The 16,766-nt window shown below is 37.4% G+C and overlaps 1 protein-coding gene across 1 annotated transcript in view; it reads right to left on the bottom strand.

The window, feature by feature from the left end:
• The window catches only part of RBMS3 (RNA binding motif single stranded interacting protein 3), a 91,505-nt gene that overhangs the window by 29,182 nt on the left and 45,557 nt on the right, over positions 1 to 16,766 (bottom strand). The window contains exon 5 of the mRNA XM_027733402.2: positions 9,590 to 9,700. Coding sequence (XP_027589203.1) covers positions 9,590 to 9,700 — 111 coding nt within the window. The remainder of the gene's footprint in view (positions 1 to 9,589; positions 9,701 to 16,766) is intronic.

Here is a 16,766-nt window from a genome sequence, read left to right as displayed (position 1 = left end):
TGAAATGTGCTGACTGAGCTGTTTCATAGTAAATATTAGGGACAGCAGAACTCTTCTCCCAAATTGAGTCTTTTAGAAGCAAGAGGATTCTACGGCACTGTAGCTCTGACACAGAATCACCCATAACTCACTGATAATAAAATACCATCAGAGGGCACGGAGGTTATTGCCATCAGCAGGTCCCTACGGAATTGTAAATCGTTTGAACAAAGCTTACCCTTTTCTGAGAACTTCAAGCTAAAATCACTGTATATACACGATCCCAGTGTCTTACACAATGTATGAAGACTGTACCTTTAGCTCCTTCGTTTAACCTTGCTTCACAAATGAGTGAACCCTGACCAGGCTGCTCTTTCCGGAAGAAAATAAGAAAGATACCTCAAAAGCACTGGCAATTTGTCTTAAGGGAAGTTTAAACCTTTGGGGTACAAGCTTGCCAGCCATTTGATAAGCCATGTGGCTTAACTGTGAAACGCACTGTGCGCTGAAATTCAGCGGGATATGTTATGGGAAAAGGTAGTGAAATTCAATGGAATATTACTTTTGTGAGCATCTGCAGGTCCAGGACTTTTCCCGATACACAGGTTATGTTATTTCTGTCATCGTGATTAAAACGTGTAAAATGCTGAACATCCTTCAGGTTAAATTTACTTTCAACTCCACTGTATGTGTTTTCAATAATGTGGCAATGTGTCACCGTCTGAAACACTGCAACATCTGCAATACAGTGTTTCTGTGAAGTCCCAGTGCCCCTGGAAGTAAACTTTTCCCTATTAGAGAACACTGGATATGTAATTCAAAGGCTGCTGCTTAGAGCAGAAACATTTAGCTTAACAAAATGTACCCACACCATTGAAAAAAAAAAAAAAAAGCCAAAAGTGAGTAGTATACTTACTAATCCACACAACACGTGTTGAAATGAGTCAATCTTACCTCTTGGTCCCAAATGTTTTTTACTGAGTGGATACTGTGAATGGTCAGTTGCAACATATGTTTATTCTTTGATTGTGTAAACTTCAGACATTGCAAATAAAATGTTAATTTGATATACAGTTCTCTTCTGTGTTTTGGTACATCATACTCAGTAAACATTTTTAAAAGCTATTATAATTTCCTGAATTCTCAGTACTTAAATGAATCGAAAATAAAAATTAAACTATTATTACTTGTTTTGAACTGAATTAACAATGTTTCTTTGAGATGACAAACAGAGGTTGGAGATGAAAAGAGGCTGTTAGGCCATTGCTTTGGTTTTGTGTCAACACCTGAAAGTGCCTCCTGTGGATTTTAAGGTGTTTGGCCCAGTTGAATTCTAGATGTCCCAGACAATGACTTTTCTACGGTTCATTTCAAATGCTAGTTTACCTCTTAACATATTAATGCAATGTATTAAAGTTACGCTTTCCCTGTTTTACTTTCAGATTCTTTTTGTTAGTATCACTAAAACTTTCTCATCCTTTCCATGGATACCTTTCACGCACCTACACTGTGTTGTAAGCCACTGTTGTCTTTCACCTTCATGCCCTTTTCTTTCAGCTAAAGTTTACATCTGCATTTGAAGTTGATACAATTCAAGTACTGGCAGCCATCAGTAAGACAAGAGTCTTAAGCTCTGCCAGGGGAGGTTTAGGTTGGATATTAGGAAGAAGTTCTTTACAGAGAGGGTAATCAGGCATTGAAATGGGCTGCCCAGGGAAGTCCCTGGAGGTTTTTAAGATGAGACTAGATGTGGCACTTAGTGCAATGGTCTAGTAACCACGGTGGTAGTGGACCAAGGGTTGGACTTGATGATCTCAGCGGTCCTTTCCAACTGGCTGATTCTATGATTCACCTTAGACAGAAAAGGTATTGTGTGAAGGACTGCAACAGTACTTAGGAGAAACTAGTTATTCTTCCGTATAATTTATCATGTTGTTCTTCTCCACTGGGGATACAATCCCTTCAAGGTTTACAGGACTTCTTGCTGTGCCAATGCACACTTGTAGCATGTGGAGACATGACTACAGGACTGTTTCCCAGCTCTTGGAAAACTGTGGAAGCAGCACCTCTGGGAGACACTTCTTGCTTTTCACATGGCCATGGTTCTGAAAAACATCCTTCACCTTTCCAAGATCCTCAAACTTGCCTTGTATTACACAGACCCCACACAGCTTGTCTGCACCACTGATATTTGGATTTATTACTTCTCTTGAAAGCCATATTCATCATTTCTGCCAGAATTACCTGAGACTTCTTTAAACACAGGCAGGACAACAAAACCCAGTTTCATTCTAATACGGCGAATGGTTCTGTTCTTGATTGGAAAATGGAAAATCCATTTCAAAAACAGAAACACATCAAGAAAATACAGACTGGACATTTAGAATACTTCTGTTTTCCACCTTTTATTGAGTTTGCCAGTTGTAGGTGTGGCAGAATGTTTCAAGAATTATTTTCAGGCTTTTTAAAACTATTATTTGTTCCTCTTTTCTACTTCCCTCTCTGTTAAATAAAGAGATTCCTTCAGCTAAATCTTGTACAAATCACTAAAGCAAAGTAAGTGGAACTAAACCAAACTTCTCTTCCCCAAACCTGCCCTGTCATTTGTAGCATCAGCACAATTTCGCATGAACAATTTCACATAACCTTTTTTCCTCTTAAAATTCAAAGTTGTTAGGGGAACGATCTACCAGTAGTTAGCAAAATGAGTTCACAATCTTGGTTCATCTCTATAGAGATATGAACAAAAATTTCCAGGGGTATGACTACAGGTGAGTGTTTTGGGGGAGGATATTCTGTAGATGTCTAACTATACACCAGACACTACCACTTTTATGGCTTTTGGTTTCTATTCATCATTACAAAATAAAAAAGTTCATTTTATATGCAGTGCACAGCTATCATTAAAAAACCCTATTCTTTGGAAGAGGTGGCTTTGAACTATACTGCTATTGTCCTTCGAAGTGTCAACAGGTGGCACTTCTAGAAATCCCAAAATAGAACTGCAGCAGTCATATTTAAGAAAATATGTGAGAAAAAAAGCCTCTAAATGTTCTAGTTCACAGTTATGTGAAGTCATCTGCACACTGATTATGTGAATGAGATTTGTTTGATGATGAAAATTAAGATATATTAGTTATGGCTCTTCTGGCTGATATTTTTTGCTTTGCTGATCCATCACTTTTGCTTTGTGTTGCTGAGCATTTTTATCACCACAATCAGGGAATCTGAAAGGGAATCTGGGTTAATGTCACTTTGAGTCAGTAGCTGATACCTCAAAGAGAGGCAAGGACTCCTCAACAAATGCATTTTGTTCATGTGTGGAAGTGTTGTGTGAAAGTAAAATTTAATACAGAATAAAAGCTACTGACATGCTGGGCTCATATGAAGTGCTGCTTGAACAAAAAATGGAATTCCCTCCATCTGTGTTTATTTTCCTTTAATGTTTTCCTTTCCTGTCTATGGCAGGCAGTGGCTTTTAAGGTACATAAATGCAAACAGTAAGCCACTACCAACAAAGGTAGGAAAGTAAAACTGAGTTCAAAAGAGAAGGAGAAACACTACAGAAATAGGATTTTATAAAGTCTATTCATTCAAAAATACCACCTAACCACAGCTGTAGTCCAACACAGACTGTGGAAGCCGTGTTGAAACAGTTGATTAGAAAGAGTCTCATCTACACAACAGCGGATCGGCCCAATTCTAACACACGTCTGTGTAATTTCAAGATGGTTCAAAAAGGGAAAAGATCACATCTTTCCTTTCTCACCTTAGCAGGTGTTTGGCCTACACTGTCAAATTAAGACTTTTTTCTGCCCTGCTGTTGCATCCACAAATGTTTCCTTTAGAAACACTGAATCTATTTTTTTTAAGGTTGTTAACCTCTTTGTCTCAATAATATTTAGTGGCAGTGGATTCTGCAAATCATTTAAATGCTTCACGAAAAAGTTCTTTGTTCCCTGTTGATTGCTTTCAATCTGGTGCTTTTCCATTGCACTGTATCCCTTTTTTATCTCAAATTATGCATGAGGTAAATAGGAGCTGCCTTTCAAGAGACTGGGAAGGAAGGTTCAGGAGGAGTTATTTGGTTTTTATAACTCTTGAGAGACCTTATGCTGTTCTTCTGCTTTCCAACCAGAATATTTTTTCCTTAAATGGATCTCCTGCCCCAGACAGCTCCATGTTGTTAATCACTTGCATTTGCCATGGACCTTGGCTGAGTAAATGGATAAGGAAGATCTTAGTTTCAACCTGAACTAAGCTATTTCATTTGCAATGGATTCAGTCCTATATTTTTCCACCCAAACAGTAACTGAAACTGTCAGTCAATAAATAAAATAAAAGAGCTCTAAGATTAACACCTGATAACATGAAAGGCACAAGACTGCATAGAAACTTTGCTCCTGTAACTCTCCAAGGACCTTGAGACATACAATTAGAATAACAGAGAGTACTTTTTGAACAAGAATCAGCTCCATGTAGCTGTACTATGTGCAAATAGAATCGCAGATTAAACAGGAAAAAAGCCAACCCTATCTAACAAAGCAGTTATTCTGCTGAGGCCTTCAGGTGACATTTTAAACCACTGGTGACTGTGGAGTATCCAAAGGAAATAAAAGATAAAAAACTTATAACAAGCTTGTTGTTCCATTGAAGGGTTCTGGAGATATCATCAAGCTTTGCTGGCAACAAAAAGAACTAACAAAGTGAAAGATAAGACTGATGGACCTGCATAACAACCCTGTTATTCCACTGAGAGATTTCGGTGATACTATAAACCAGGAAAGCTGAGTTAGGGTAGTTTGCAGCAGCAACAGGATACCACACTATGTCAGTGCAATTCTTCCACCTGATTGCATTTTTAATACAGAGTATCTAGAACAATTAAACACTTTTTGTTGTTGTTGTTGTTGCTTCAAAAGTGCAATGGAGAACTTATTTTATAAGTTGCCTATTTCTAAATTAGAAACTGAAAGCGGAGTGAACCATCTGCAAACGTGAAGAACAATTAAGCAGCACTGTTAAGCTAGCAGTTTTAGTAAAAAACCTGGCTTCTACTCACTCTTCCATTGCTGTGGGCCTCAAAGATTTAAGATGATACAAGGCTACAGTGAGGCAGTTCCAAAAGAGAAGGAGAAAAAGCTGGAATTACCCCTCTGCCAATAAGGACTAACAAAGGCTGCCTCAGACTGTTGAATGAAACTGGAACCCAAGCAGTATCTGAAATCGATGCTAACAGCAGGAAGGGGAGGGAAATCCCGATCAAGAAAGCGCAGAGCAGCAAACTTCCTTCAGGAATGAGCAGCAGAGGAAAAAGAGAAGGGTAAGTATTCTTCCCACTGAAGAAACAGATTATTGCTGCTTATGGCCAAATGTGGAATTGCTGAGCGACAGGGACTGAAAGCAGTGATCAAACTGCTCAGTTTTTGTATTTCTAAAGGCTTCTGTATTATATCCACTCAGGCATCAATCACAACTTTATCAAACCACAAAACAGATGTCAGATCAATGGATGGATCAGAAACATTCTGAATGACAGGCTGATGATGGAACAATTCCAGCCTCCATACATTATTAAACACATACTAATGCTGCTCTTTCAGTGCTACCCTTACAGACTACTCACTCTATTCTCCCTCTGCAGTACCTTTTTTAATAGCAGACCTAATTGTAGATGAATACTACATTGGAAAAACAAGACTTACTGTAATAAATAATAACTAACTCGTAAAAAAAAAAAAATTCAAGTTTAAAACCAGTTGTCTGTCTTCACATTATGCCTTCTGTCACTAACATTTTATTTTAATGCCATTGTAAGAATTGAGACTGGGTTGTCACTAAAATTTTATTTTAATGCAATTGTAGGAACTGAGACTGGGCTGTCAGCCTTAATCAGAATATTCAGAGCTATTGCCTTTTTGCTATAATCTTTATGTAACTTAAGTTTAGGTTTTCTTTACATATTTGCCCACAGTCAGCACACCATGCAAATGCTTTTTGCTCTTTTGAGTGAAGAGGTATGTATGAAAAATACATATAAATATGGCAGAAATTGTCCCTCTGGCAGACTGTCTGCTTAACTCCAGATTTCAGGCAGACTGGGGAAGTGATCAGAGCAGAACACTTGCCTCTCAATTCATCAGTAACATAAACTCTATTTTCACTGGCAGAAATCAATTTGATTTTCACAAAGGCAGAAAGGAATTATGTTCTTGGTGGGAAGAACTGGGAGATACAAAGGCTGTACAAAATTTTGCCACAGCACAGGAATGTAGGGTCAAGTTGCGATAAATGGCAGACCCTTACTTCTTTTCCTCCAGTGCCCTATACCATCCTTTGGCAGTGAAAGCAAGCAAAGATGGATTTGCAGCTTTTCACTTGGCTGGGTGGCTTGATAGCCTTAGTGTATCCTCTTGATGAAGGAGTGTTTAATATAGCAGAGATGTCTAATTTTATGCTGACAATGCAATAATAGATAACAAATAATGTTTAAAAATATAGTAAAATAAAATTAAATATGCATTCTTTCGAAGTTTTAGGGAGAAAGGAAACTTGTCCCTATTCATGGAAAATGGTTTCCTAAACAAAACTATTTGTGCTTTTTGGGGAAGGCTTTCCCTAGCACAAGGAAGATGCAGCTGGCTATGAGTGGGTCTAGAGGAAAACTACTCTGTTTTGACTGCTGAATTGCATGCTCCCAGCTGGAAGTGAACAGCCCTGCCAGTGTTAAGCCAGAAATGCCTGCCCTGGGCAGGTGACTATATGATCAAGTGGATGAAGGCAGCTGCCCCCTGAATTCCCATGGGTTTTAACATGTGCTTTGGGGCTGAGAGATCAAAACTCAAATCCAGTTTTGGTGTCAAGGTAGGAGTTGGCAGAGGCTGCTGTTACTTGAGTCACTTGCCTCACCAGAGGGCTAAAGAGTGCTCCTCCGTAAAGGGTCTCCCATCTGAAATGGCTCCAGCCTGGACAGAGTATTTTAATCTTTCAGAAAGCATCAAAAGGCAGAGTAATTCCCACGAGATACAAAGCTGTATATGCCTTTATGCTATTTCTCTAGCTCACTCACTAGAGAATAGATTTTCTGTTGAAGCAATGTTTTAGAAACCCAGTGTTCATCCTGAATTGGGCAAGTGTGGAAGTGGTTTTGGAGCCAACTCTCACTTAAGCGACCACAGGGGTCTGTTTCAGCTGAAAAATATATTATGTTGATTAGCAAAATGCTTTGTCTAAGGAGGTGAACATATGAAAGCCTTTTAATAAAAACTACTTTGCATACTGCAAGCTTTTAAATTAAATTGGGACAGAGTTACAGCCAACACTGAGCAGAATTGTTTGTGACTTTTCGCCTTGTCTGCCTAAAAAATCTGGCTGTTTCTTGAAAGATAGCTGGTGGCCCTTTATGGCACCCTGTTGCACAGTTTTAAGAATAGAATTTAAAAGTATATTCAGAACAGAAATGTATCGTTTACGTCTTATATCTCCCATAAAACTTAGTCCTGCCGAGGTAGTCACAGTAGCATGATTTGGACTTGACACAATTCTTCATGCTTTATGCTTTCAATGCTCCTCTCTCTTGACCAAAATTCATAATTCCAAAAAAATGAAGTAAAACTATCTCTAAATAAATTATATCTCTAAATATGTTTTGTTCATCACAATTTTTTTTCTGTAACAGAATACATTAGGAAGAATGAATTTCAAGTCAGGATGGATACATCCAACAAAACTGCTACTGGCAGCCCAAATCCTGAAGTTTTCCTATAATTTCTGATAGGAGGAATTTTGAAAAGGAGGAATTCTCGATGACCTCCATGATTATCCTGCTTGCACAAGTAGTTTGACTGAATATGGTACTGATGGTGTTTTTATCAAAGAGAAATCTGGTGTGTGGTAAAGTAGGGTGTCATTTGAGATGCATGGAAAGCCTATGGATATTGTAGCATTCACTCTTCCTTGCTCTTTAAGTTTTCTGTGAACAAATTAGGAGTTTTAAAGACAGAAAACATAAATCTGCATGGTATCCCTCTAAATGGATTTCAAGAAGTTAGCATAGGGAATGCTGTGACCTTGAAAGATAAGAATGCGTAAAGAGTTAGGAAAAGAAATGAAAGATTTTCTTTCAGTTGCAGTAACATAAATTCAGGATATTATTATCACCTACTAGAGGACCCATTACATTTCAGTCCTTCCCCTGACTCCCCAAATGGGTTTGTTCCTATAAGCACTGTAATAGTGGTCTCTAGTCAGAAGAGAGAATTAGCTGGGATTTTTCTAGTTTGTATTAAGGTTGTGAGACAATGTGTGCAGAAGACAATGTCTGTTAAGAGTTATGGAATTGAAAACGACAGACAGAAGAAAAAATTCACAGGAGCTGCCCAACAGCACAACCAGAATTCATTTTCCATTTCCTTCCTTTAATTTTTAAACACACTTTTGAACCACAATAATTACACATGCAGAAATTCTCACTAGTCCTAGTATTTCTTCCATTTCATTAAGGGAAAATTACTTAGATTAACTTTGAAATGTAATTCTTAGTTCTTTTGATTGTTGAATGAAACATTTAAAATAACAGGAATAAACAATAAGCTATCTTACTTAAGTTTTGGCAGAAATGAATACAGAAGTCTTAGATCTCAACAGAATTTTTTTAAGGAAGTGTGAAAAGACATTGGAGTTAGAATTACATTCGACAGATAAGGAAAAAGGAGGTGAAGGGAAGAGGATGAGGAAGTGAAGACCTAAGTGAGTTAAATAACTTTGTACAGATGTGATGTTATTCAGAAAGTTATTCAATTTAAAAAAAGTTAGAAAACTCTGGTTTTATAGATTAGTATCAAGTAGTACAGTGGTGAAATAGAAAAACATTTGTAAGTGCATAACAGATCTTTCATGTAATTATTGTGTAAAGAGTGTGTGTGCTAAAGACATAGAAGTGTAATATTTATGCCTGTATTTTCGCAAAAATTTACCTGTACATGCAGCATGCACACATTCACATATCAAACCACCATATATTGTCTGTAGTTGTTGTATATTAGGAACCTTTAGAGAGCTTCAATAATTTTAAGTAAGAGTATTTTTTGCCTTTCTCTGACTCTGGGAGAGTTAATTGAGTCTGATTTACACAGCTTAAAAAAAAAATTGTTGAAATATACATATTTAAATATGATATACTGGCAACACAGCTGGCCATCATCAAAAATCACATTTCTAAGCCTGGAACAAAATGTGTATGGTTGGTTGTTATGGTTTAGAAGTGAGTAGTGGATCCTACCAAAATGCCAGAACTCCTTTCTCCCAGCAGTATAAAACTTTTTAGATTGACAAGCAAATAATTTCATATTAAAATCCAAATTGACAGAGCAGTAATTCCATAATTACATGAGAATTAGTACAGAAAATTCCTGCTAAGTACAGAGCAGATTTTGTTGACCTGGTATTTTACTACTCATACTACTTTGTCATTTCTGTTCTGTAATACCTAATGCTGACTCTATGATGGTGAAGCACTGAAAACCCAGGAGTAAAAAATTACCTTAAGAAACTCAGTAAGCAATACATGTTTTGCAATATAGAAAGCAAATAGTGTAATCTATGATCTTACCGTTCCTGTTGTGCCCAAGGAAAGGTGGTTCATCTGCTGGGTCAGAGGGCCCATCATGCTTGCTGGCTGCATTGACATAGTGTGGTCCATTGTTGGTGTTATCACAGCACCCTAGAAACACACATTATTTACACTTCAACCTCTCACTTTAAAAAAAAAAAAAGGCAGCATTCTCTGAATGAGTGAACCTGACTGAAAACTTGACATGAATCTTAAAGAGACTAATATATCTGTCAGAGGAAATATGTTTTGTTCCTATTGACAACCAAGCTACACACATATATTATTTGTACTGCTAATGAGGCCATTCTATGTCAGTTCCAATTAAGTGTCATTTTTTACTTTATTGCTTCTGACAAACAAATGCATATGTTCTTTCTAGGATGAATGCTACTGTACATTGCAAAACGCCTGTCATTTCCATTTTTCCATATCCTATATAGAACAATCTTACAGACAGAACACATATGTCCCCAATTTTCTAAAACCTTCAGTCTCAGAGATCTTCAACCTATTATGGTAATTATCTTGGATTTTTCCAGTCACAATTAAGAACCCTTACTCATGACATTTTATAGCTGATTAAGTAAGACCAGCTATTGACAAGTGAGTTTGGCAGTGATACCCATTTAAAACACATAAACAATGTTTAAAAGCATTTTTCGTCTCTGCATGAAAAACAAAGACATTAACAAAAAAGAGCATATGAACTAAAGCAAAAACAAGACTTTGAATAAAAAATGAAACAAAAGACATTCCAGAGAAGCTTTGGAGAGAGAACTTCTTTGCCATTCATATTCCTTGGTTTTTGCCCTCCCTCTCCCCAAGACCCCATGTTGGCAACTTCATGCCTTAGTGAAGTGTTGATTCTCTTCAGTTCTATGGGATACAATGCTATTTCCTGTGTTGGTTAGAGGAAGTCAGTCAGAAACAGTGGTCTGCTCTTTTTCGTGCAGATAGTGAAATAGGGAGGTATTTCCAGCTATTTCTTCATATGAAATAATAGCTTTACTTAGTGCATATACATGTTTGCATGCACACATCACAATTTGCACAATCACATTACACTACAAAGTGTGGAAAATGTAGATTAATGCATCTGTTAAAAATAATTGATTTCTTTTTTCCTTTGAGATTATTGACTAAATCCACCTATAAACTGGAATTTAAAACAAACTAGTTCCAAAACCCACAGCACACCTGTTCTTAAGTGTCTGTCTCACATTTACGTAGAGCTATGTTACTGCATTGCCATGGATCTGATAAGAAGCTAAAGATTTCAAATTTTCAGTAACAAATAAAAAAAAATAAAATAAAAAAAAAATTCCGGGGAAATACCAACTGAATTTTTTCTCATCTTCCAGCAATACTTTTTCTATGCACATCCTATCTGAGAAGCATAGTCTCTCCAGTCTCTGTGAACTCACTACTTGCATGTCCTTGTAATATCCTCAGCATATGAAACATATATACGCTTGTTTTATGTCCCATAGTAGATTACATTTCTTGCATTGACAAGAGTCCCTAGAGAAATTTGGCAAATTACAGAAGCTAGCCTCCACAGAGTATCTGTCATGATTCCAAATAAAGGCTTATAAAACAAGCTGATCAGTGTGCACGTATCAAACCTGCAATACTTGCAAACACTTTTGCTGCTTTCTTGGGTAGATTAATTTGCACTGATTTACATAGATTAATTTATTGATTAACTCATTTAATGAACTACCACAGTGAAGTCTTCCCCTTTGCTTAAACAGTCTAAAAGCAGATCTGTGGGCATACACCCATTCAGCAGTCCCTGCACAGCAGAATCAGTGCAAGAGTCTGAAAAACCATCGTGCCCAAGGAGAATGATGTTCTTCCTATGTATTCAAAATCAGTGGCCTGGGATACCATGCAGCCAGACGGGGTCTTAGGGTTTGGACTTCACCTGCACTTTTTGATTGCAGGAATCATAAGCTTTATGATCAGAATGATCATAATTTTACTGTACCAAACCATAAGCGCTCAAACTAAATTTGTCAAATGATAAACAGCTCTCAGTTCCCTCTACGGGCAGTTTGGTCCTTCAGCTCAGACATGGAGAATTGCCTCAGGGCTCTCCATGACAGACAAGTTGAACTCCCACTTGTGATGTCGAGGAAGGTGATTCTCCCCTTCTCTGCTTTTGTGAGACCCTGCCTGGAGAAACGTGTCCAGCTCTGGGGGCCCGAATATGAGGAGAATGTGGACCTGTTTGAGAGGGTCTAGAGGAGAGCCATAAAGATGATCAGAGGGCATCAATGTATACAAGCATCTGAAAGGAGGGTGTCAAAAGGATGGAGCCAGGCTCCTCTCGGTGGTGCCAAGCAATAAGACAAAAGACAATGGGAAGAAAGTGATGCACAGGAAGTTCCACCTGAATATGAGGAAGAATTTCTTTACTGAGCACTGGAACAGATTGCTCATAGAGGTTGTGGAGTCTCCCTCACTGGACATATTTAAGAACCTTCTGGATGCAATGCTGACAATGTGCTCTAGGATGACCCTTCTTGAGCAGGGCGGTTGGACCACCCACTGCAGCAGCCAGAGAGGAGACATATCATTGCAGCAGGGTTGGACGAGAAGACATTTAAAGGGCCCTTTCAACCAAAACTATTCTATGATTCTTTGTGTGATGTAGTAAGCAGAAAGTCACACATTCATCACAGCTTCATGCAGCATCACGCTGCCAGCAATAGTGGCTGCAATTAATGTAGGATGTCCCAAAGCCTTAAAATACCAAGCCTTTTTTTGGAAAAATGCTTATTGCAAAGGTATGGTTGGAGGAACTTGCAGTGATACAGATGTGACAGACTGATAGCTATTCCTGTGTATAAATTTAGGAACCTGGAAATGAAGAAGGGGCAGCAGTGAAGGAAGTCTTATGATTTAGTGTAGCAAACACAAGTGCCAGACACGCAGCAGAAAAATCTGATGGTAAATGTCTTTCAGCAACTAAGTAAGCAAGACAAGTATTGCAAATAAACTATTTAAAAAAATATGGACTGGAGAGAAAATACATCAGGGACAAAAACATTGCTCAGAGATAGCAAATATATTATTTTTAAATTGAAAAAATAAATATCCTAGTCCCTAAATATATATAATTTAATAGGTTAGAAAAAAAGTTGGGAAAAGAAATCAAGTATTTGCAGCTTTCCTAAGGCAGCTTAACATGTTTGAAATTGACGCTTACCTAGAGCAGAGAATTACATGCATTTTCCAGATTAATAAATCACCAGAGTTTGCAGAAGCTTCTCATGATCACGTAGGAAAAAGTTATACTTAATTAAGAAAATCTCGTCTGGTTGTTAGGATGACATCCAGTCTCCAGACCATAATGTGTTTCATGATACATGCTGTCAAGTCAATTCATATTCAGTTTATTTAGAGGTAGAAGACAACATCTTGCATTAGATGTTGCCATCATATTAAAAGTAATTTCATCCTTTTTAGCCTATAGTAGGTATTTACTGACAAACAGTTGGCTACTGGCAAAGACTACAGCAAACATATTTTTTGTCTTCATCTGTCTGGATGTCTGATTTTACTGAGTTTGTAAGCTGTATAGAGAGACATCTTAGCAATGCATAATACTACTTCAGACCCAACTTAGTTGAAAAAAACTGCACAAGAAATTATGATGAGGTTTTTGCCAGCACCTTTGCCCAAACAAGTGGTTGGCCAGCTAATTATTTAGGTCTGCCTGGTTGCCTCAGTATGATTACTTTTCTTTTTCATAAGTCCTGCAAGGAGCTGGTTACTATAATGACTTCTACATTTGTCAAGATATTCTCGGCATATGACTTGTCATACAATTCTGTCGATGCTATAGTGGCTTTAAAAGAAATTAACAGGACAAATAGTAGGGAATTACTGGTACAGGCAAAAAAAATGCATGATCTTTGCAATGCTGTGATACATCCAAGATATGATGACATACAGACTTTAATTCCTCTTCACTTTATTTGAAAGACCTTGTTGTTTTAAAATGCTCTAAGTTCTGTGAACATACCTTTACTATAAAAAAGTGAGTGCATACATTTCAGAATATAGTCTATCACTGGCAAAGAACAAAGTCTGACTTTATTAACTACAAACACTGTACAACCCCTCTATGGCAACAAACTGAAATTACAGGAAGGACAGCAAATATAGTTTGTTTATTATGTTAAGTAAACTATCTTTAAGCACTTGCCAATAGCAAAAGGCATCAGCAAAAATAAAGTCTTTGTTGGTGCAATGAAACATGCCATCTTTTGTGCGTGGAGGGTGGGAAAGTGACATCAGAAATAAAAAGTGTATTAGGAGGCTTTAGGACCAGAGAGTTCACTAGTTGAGAGATGCACTTAGGGGCCAGTGGGAGGATGGATTAGTTAGTCATAGCCTTCTACAATAATGAACTGTATTAAAGAGTTCTATTTTATTCCAGTGTTCTAATACTGATATTGTCCCTAAGGGGCAAATACCAGCTGAATAAATAGTTTTTAAAGCTTACAGCAATCATCTGCTTATTTTGTAGTTTACTTTTTCTTTATTTAAGAAGTTTTAACAAGTTAACCATACTTAAAAATTCTACTTTGTAAATACTGGCCAATGTAAAGCCAATAAGCATTATAGCAGCAAACTTACTTTTCAGATTTGTTTACAGACACATTGTGCAGACATATAAGCACCAGGTCATTCCATCTGAAAATTTTTTACTCTACTACCAAGTGAATGTCTTTATGTTATTGAGAACATGTTGTTTCTTGAGGTTTTATTAAACTGAGTGAAAGGATGACTTTCCTTACACTTATCAGACAGACATGTCTATCAAGAATTAATAGGAAAAAAATCAACATGCATACTTTTTTTGCAGATAAATATACTCTCTCTGCATACTGAACAAATGATGACCATATTTCTATTGATTCACTGTTCTATCTAGGCTGTCTTGTCTCATTTCCTTCGGCTACTTCTAACAGGCAGCAATAAAAATGGGGTCCCCTTGTCAGAACAGTGAGCCTAGAGAACTACTCTGAACTGGCTGGTAAGTGGCCAAACTTGCATGACAATTGTAGGAAGATTAAAGGTAGCTTTGAAATCCTCTCTGTCCTCTATCATCAACTCTGCTGAAAATACTTACTGATATTCCAAAACAAAGGAGAACCTACTTTCCCTTTTTCAATGAAAAGTTAGCAAGTGCAATTGCCTTGGCATTTGCTAGCTGATCAGAGATTAAATCATCATTTGAGTATGATGAAAAAGATCAGAAAACATCAGTTAATAATGTATATTCTGCAAATCTTAGGATTTGGTTTCATTTCACTACATTGTGAAATTTAAAAGCTTGATAAAAATGTGATAAAGCGAGCAAGGAGGCCAAACCCCGCATTAAATTAAAGCAGCTTTAACTTTGGAATACGCAAACCCCGATACAGACCTTCATCAGCTCTGAGTCCAGCTTCTGTACTGAGTATTAAACTACAAGTTCACATCGTAATATTTCTAATCTTGGGCACAAATTCAAATTCTTATCTGACATCCCCTTCATAACTTAGTTGAATTTCCTTGAAGCAACAGACATACTTGCTTTCCCTTTCTCATTTTCTTGCTGTATATTTGTGAACTTCCTTCCTCGGCTGAAAGTATATGTCATAGGTGCAAGAGAGTTATTGCCCAGAGTAACTGTTCTTAAAGGATTAAGAATCCAAATATAGTGTGGTAAATAAAGAACAAAGGTGACCCTTGTGCATGCACCACCTTTCCTACAACAATATCTAGGGTTTTTGATGGTTTCTTTCCCATTGTTCTTCTTGCCTTTATTTCCTGTCCATTAGTTTGAAATACAGCTTTTGATAATATACTGATATTAGCCTAAATGCAGATTAAAGGATATAGAAATGGGAACATCAAGAGATAAAGAAAACACAGTTGATTCAATAGGAAGAGTTTTATATTAGTAACTGCATGCACAAATAAAGCTGTACATGCAACTATATTGTACCAGTTAATAAATGTATTATATCAGGCAGTACCAGCGTGATTTTATGTCAGCAGTTTATGCATCTAACAGAGTTGACAAAAACAGTAAATTTCATAGCATACATCTGTCTGTTAATCTAAAAGGATTTAATAAAAAGAAATAGCCTTTCTATTGCAAGCAAAAAGTTGCCTCTGTTACTCAGTGCCTATCATGATTTTGCATGGTGACTTAAACCTTTCCACCCAAAATGACATCTCAAAAAAAGGCCATTGAAGAAAAAAAAATATTTATGAAGGGAAAATATACCTGAGTTGCTACAGGGACTCTGAAGCAGAGATTGAGGGCTCCATGCTCTATCTCTGTCATTGCTGCCTGCACATGCAGGCTGGACCACAAGCCCATGTGCTTCACTTTAGACTGAGAAACAGAAGTTTTCATACCCTTCTCCAACTTACTCCAGGAATAAAATAAAATTACTAGTATTACATGCCTGAATAAATATGAGCAGTTTTGTTGGGGCCCGCTAACAGAAAGGAGGTCGCAGCAATCAGGGAAAGACCTGTTGCAGTGGGGTATTCATTCCGTCAAGTGCTGGAGCAGGCAGAGAGGCCATAAGCAGTTCTTGCTCCCTCGTCTTGACAAATTCCAGAAGAGAACAAGAAATCACATTTCTTTTGATTTTTTTCCTACTCTTTACTTCAGTTTATAAGTGCACTTGGCTGTATGATGGCTTTATGTAGCCAATCCACATAACAGTGCTTTTGTTCTGTCAAGAACAGCCATCACTAACAAAAGCACCCTCACAACTCTCATGTTAGGTTTAGCATCCACAGAAGACAAAGAAGAAATAAAGAGGTGGTGCTTTGCCTGGGACATAACCACTGTAATACATCAAATCTTCTCCTGCCCTTCCCACTATCAGATTTCACATAGGAAATATCCAAAGGTCTTTTCAATCCATGTCAAAATAAGCATAGATTTTAAAACTATGACATTATTAGTGAAAACAAATCTCTACTTCCTGTACAGAACTCCTGATCTATACCTAAGTTGTATATGATATATGCTAAAGTGTTGTGTTTGGCAATTCCGTTCTGTTTATATTCTTATATATATTTTCTGATGTGGATGAAGTCCTTCCTCTAGGGTCTCCAGTGGCTCACGGGCCATCCTAATTAATGGGAATCA

Source organism: Pipra filicauda, unplaced genomic scaffold (genome assembly GCF_003945595.2).
Source record: "Pipra filicauda isolate LSUMZ 115617 unplaced genomic scaffold, ASM394559v2 scaffold91_size2508729_pilon, whole genome shotgun sequence".
NCBI lineage: Eukaryota > Metazoa > Chordata > Aves > Passeriformes > Pipridae > Pipra > Pipra filicauda.
The sequence above is the reverse complement of the archived record's forward strand: the minus strand, read 5'-3'. Positions and strand labels throughout refer to the sequence as shown.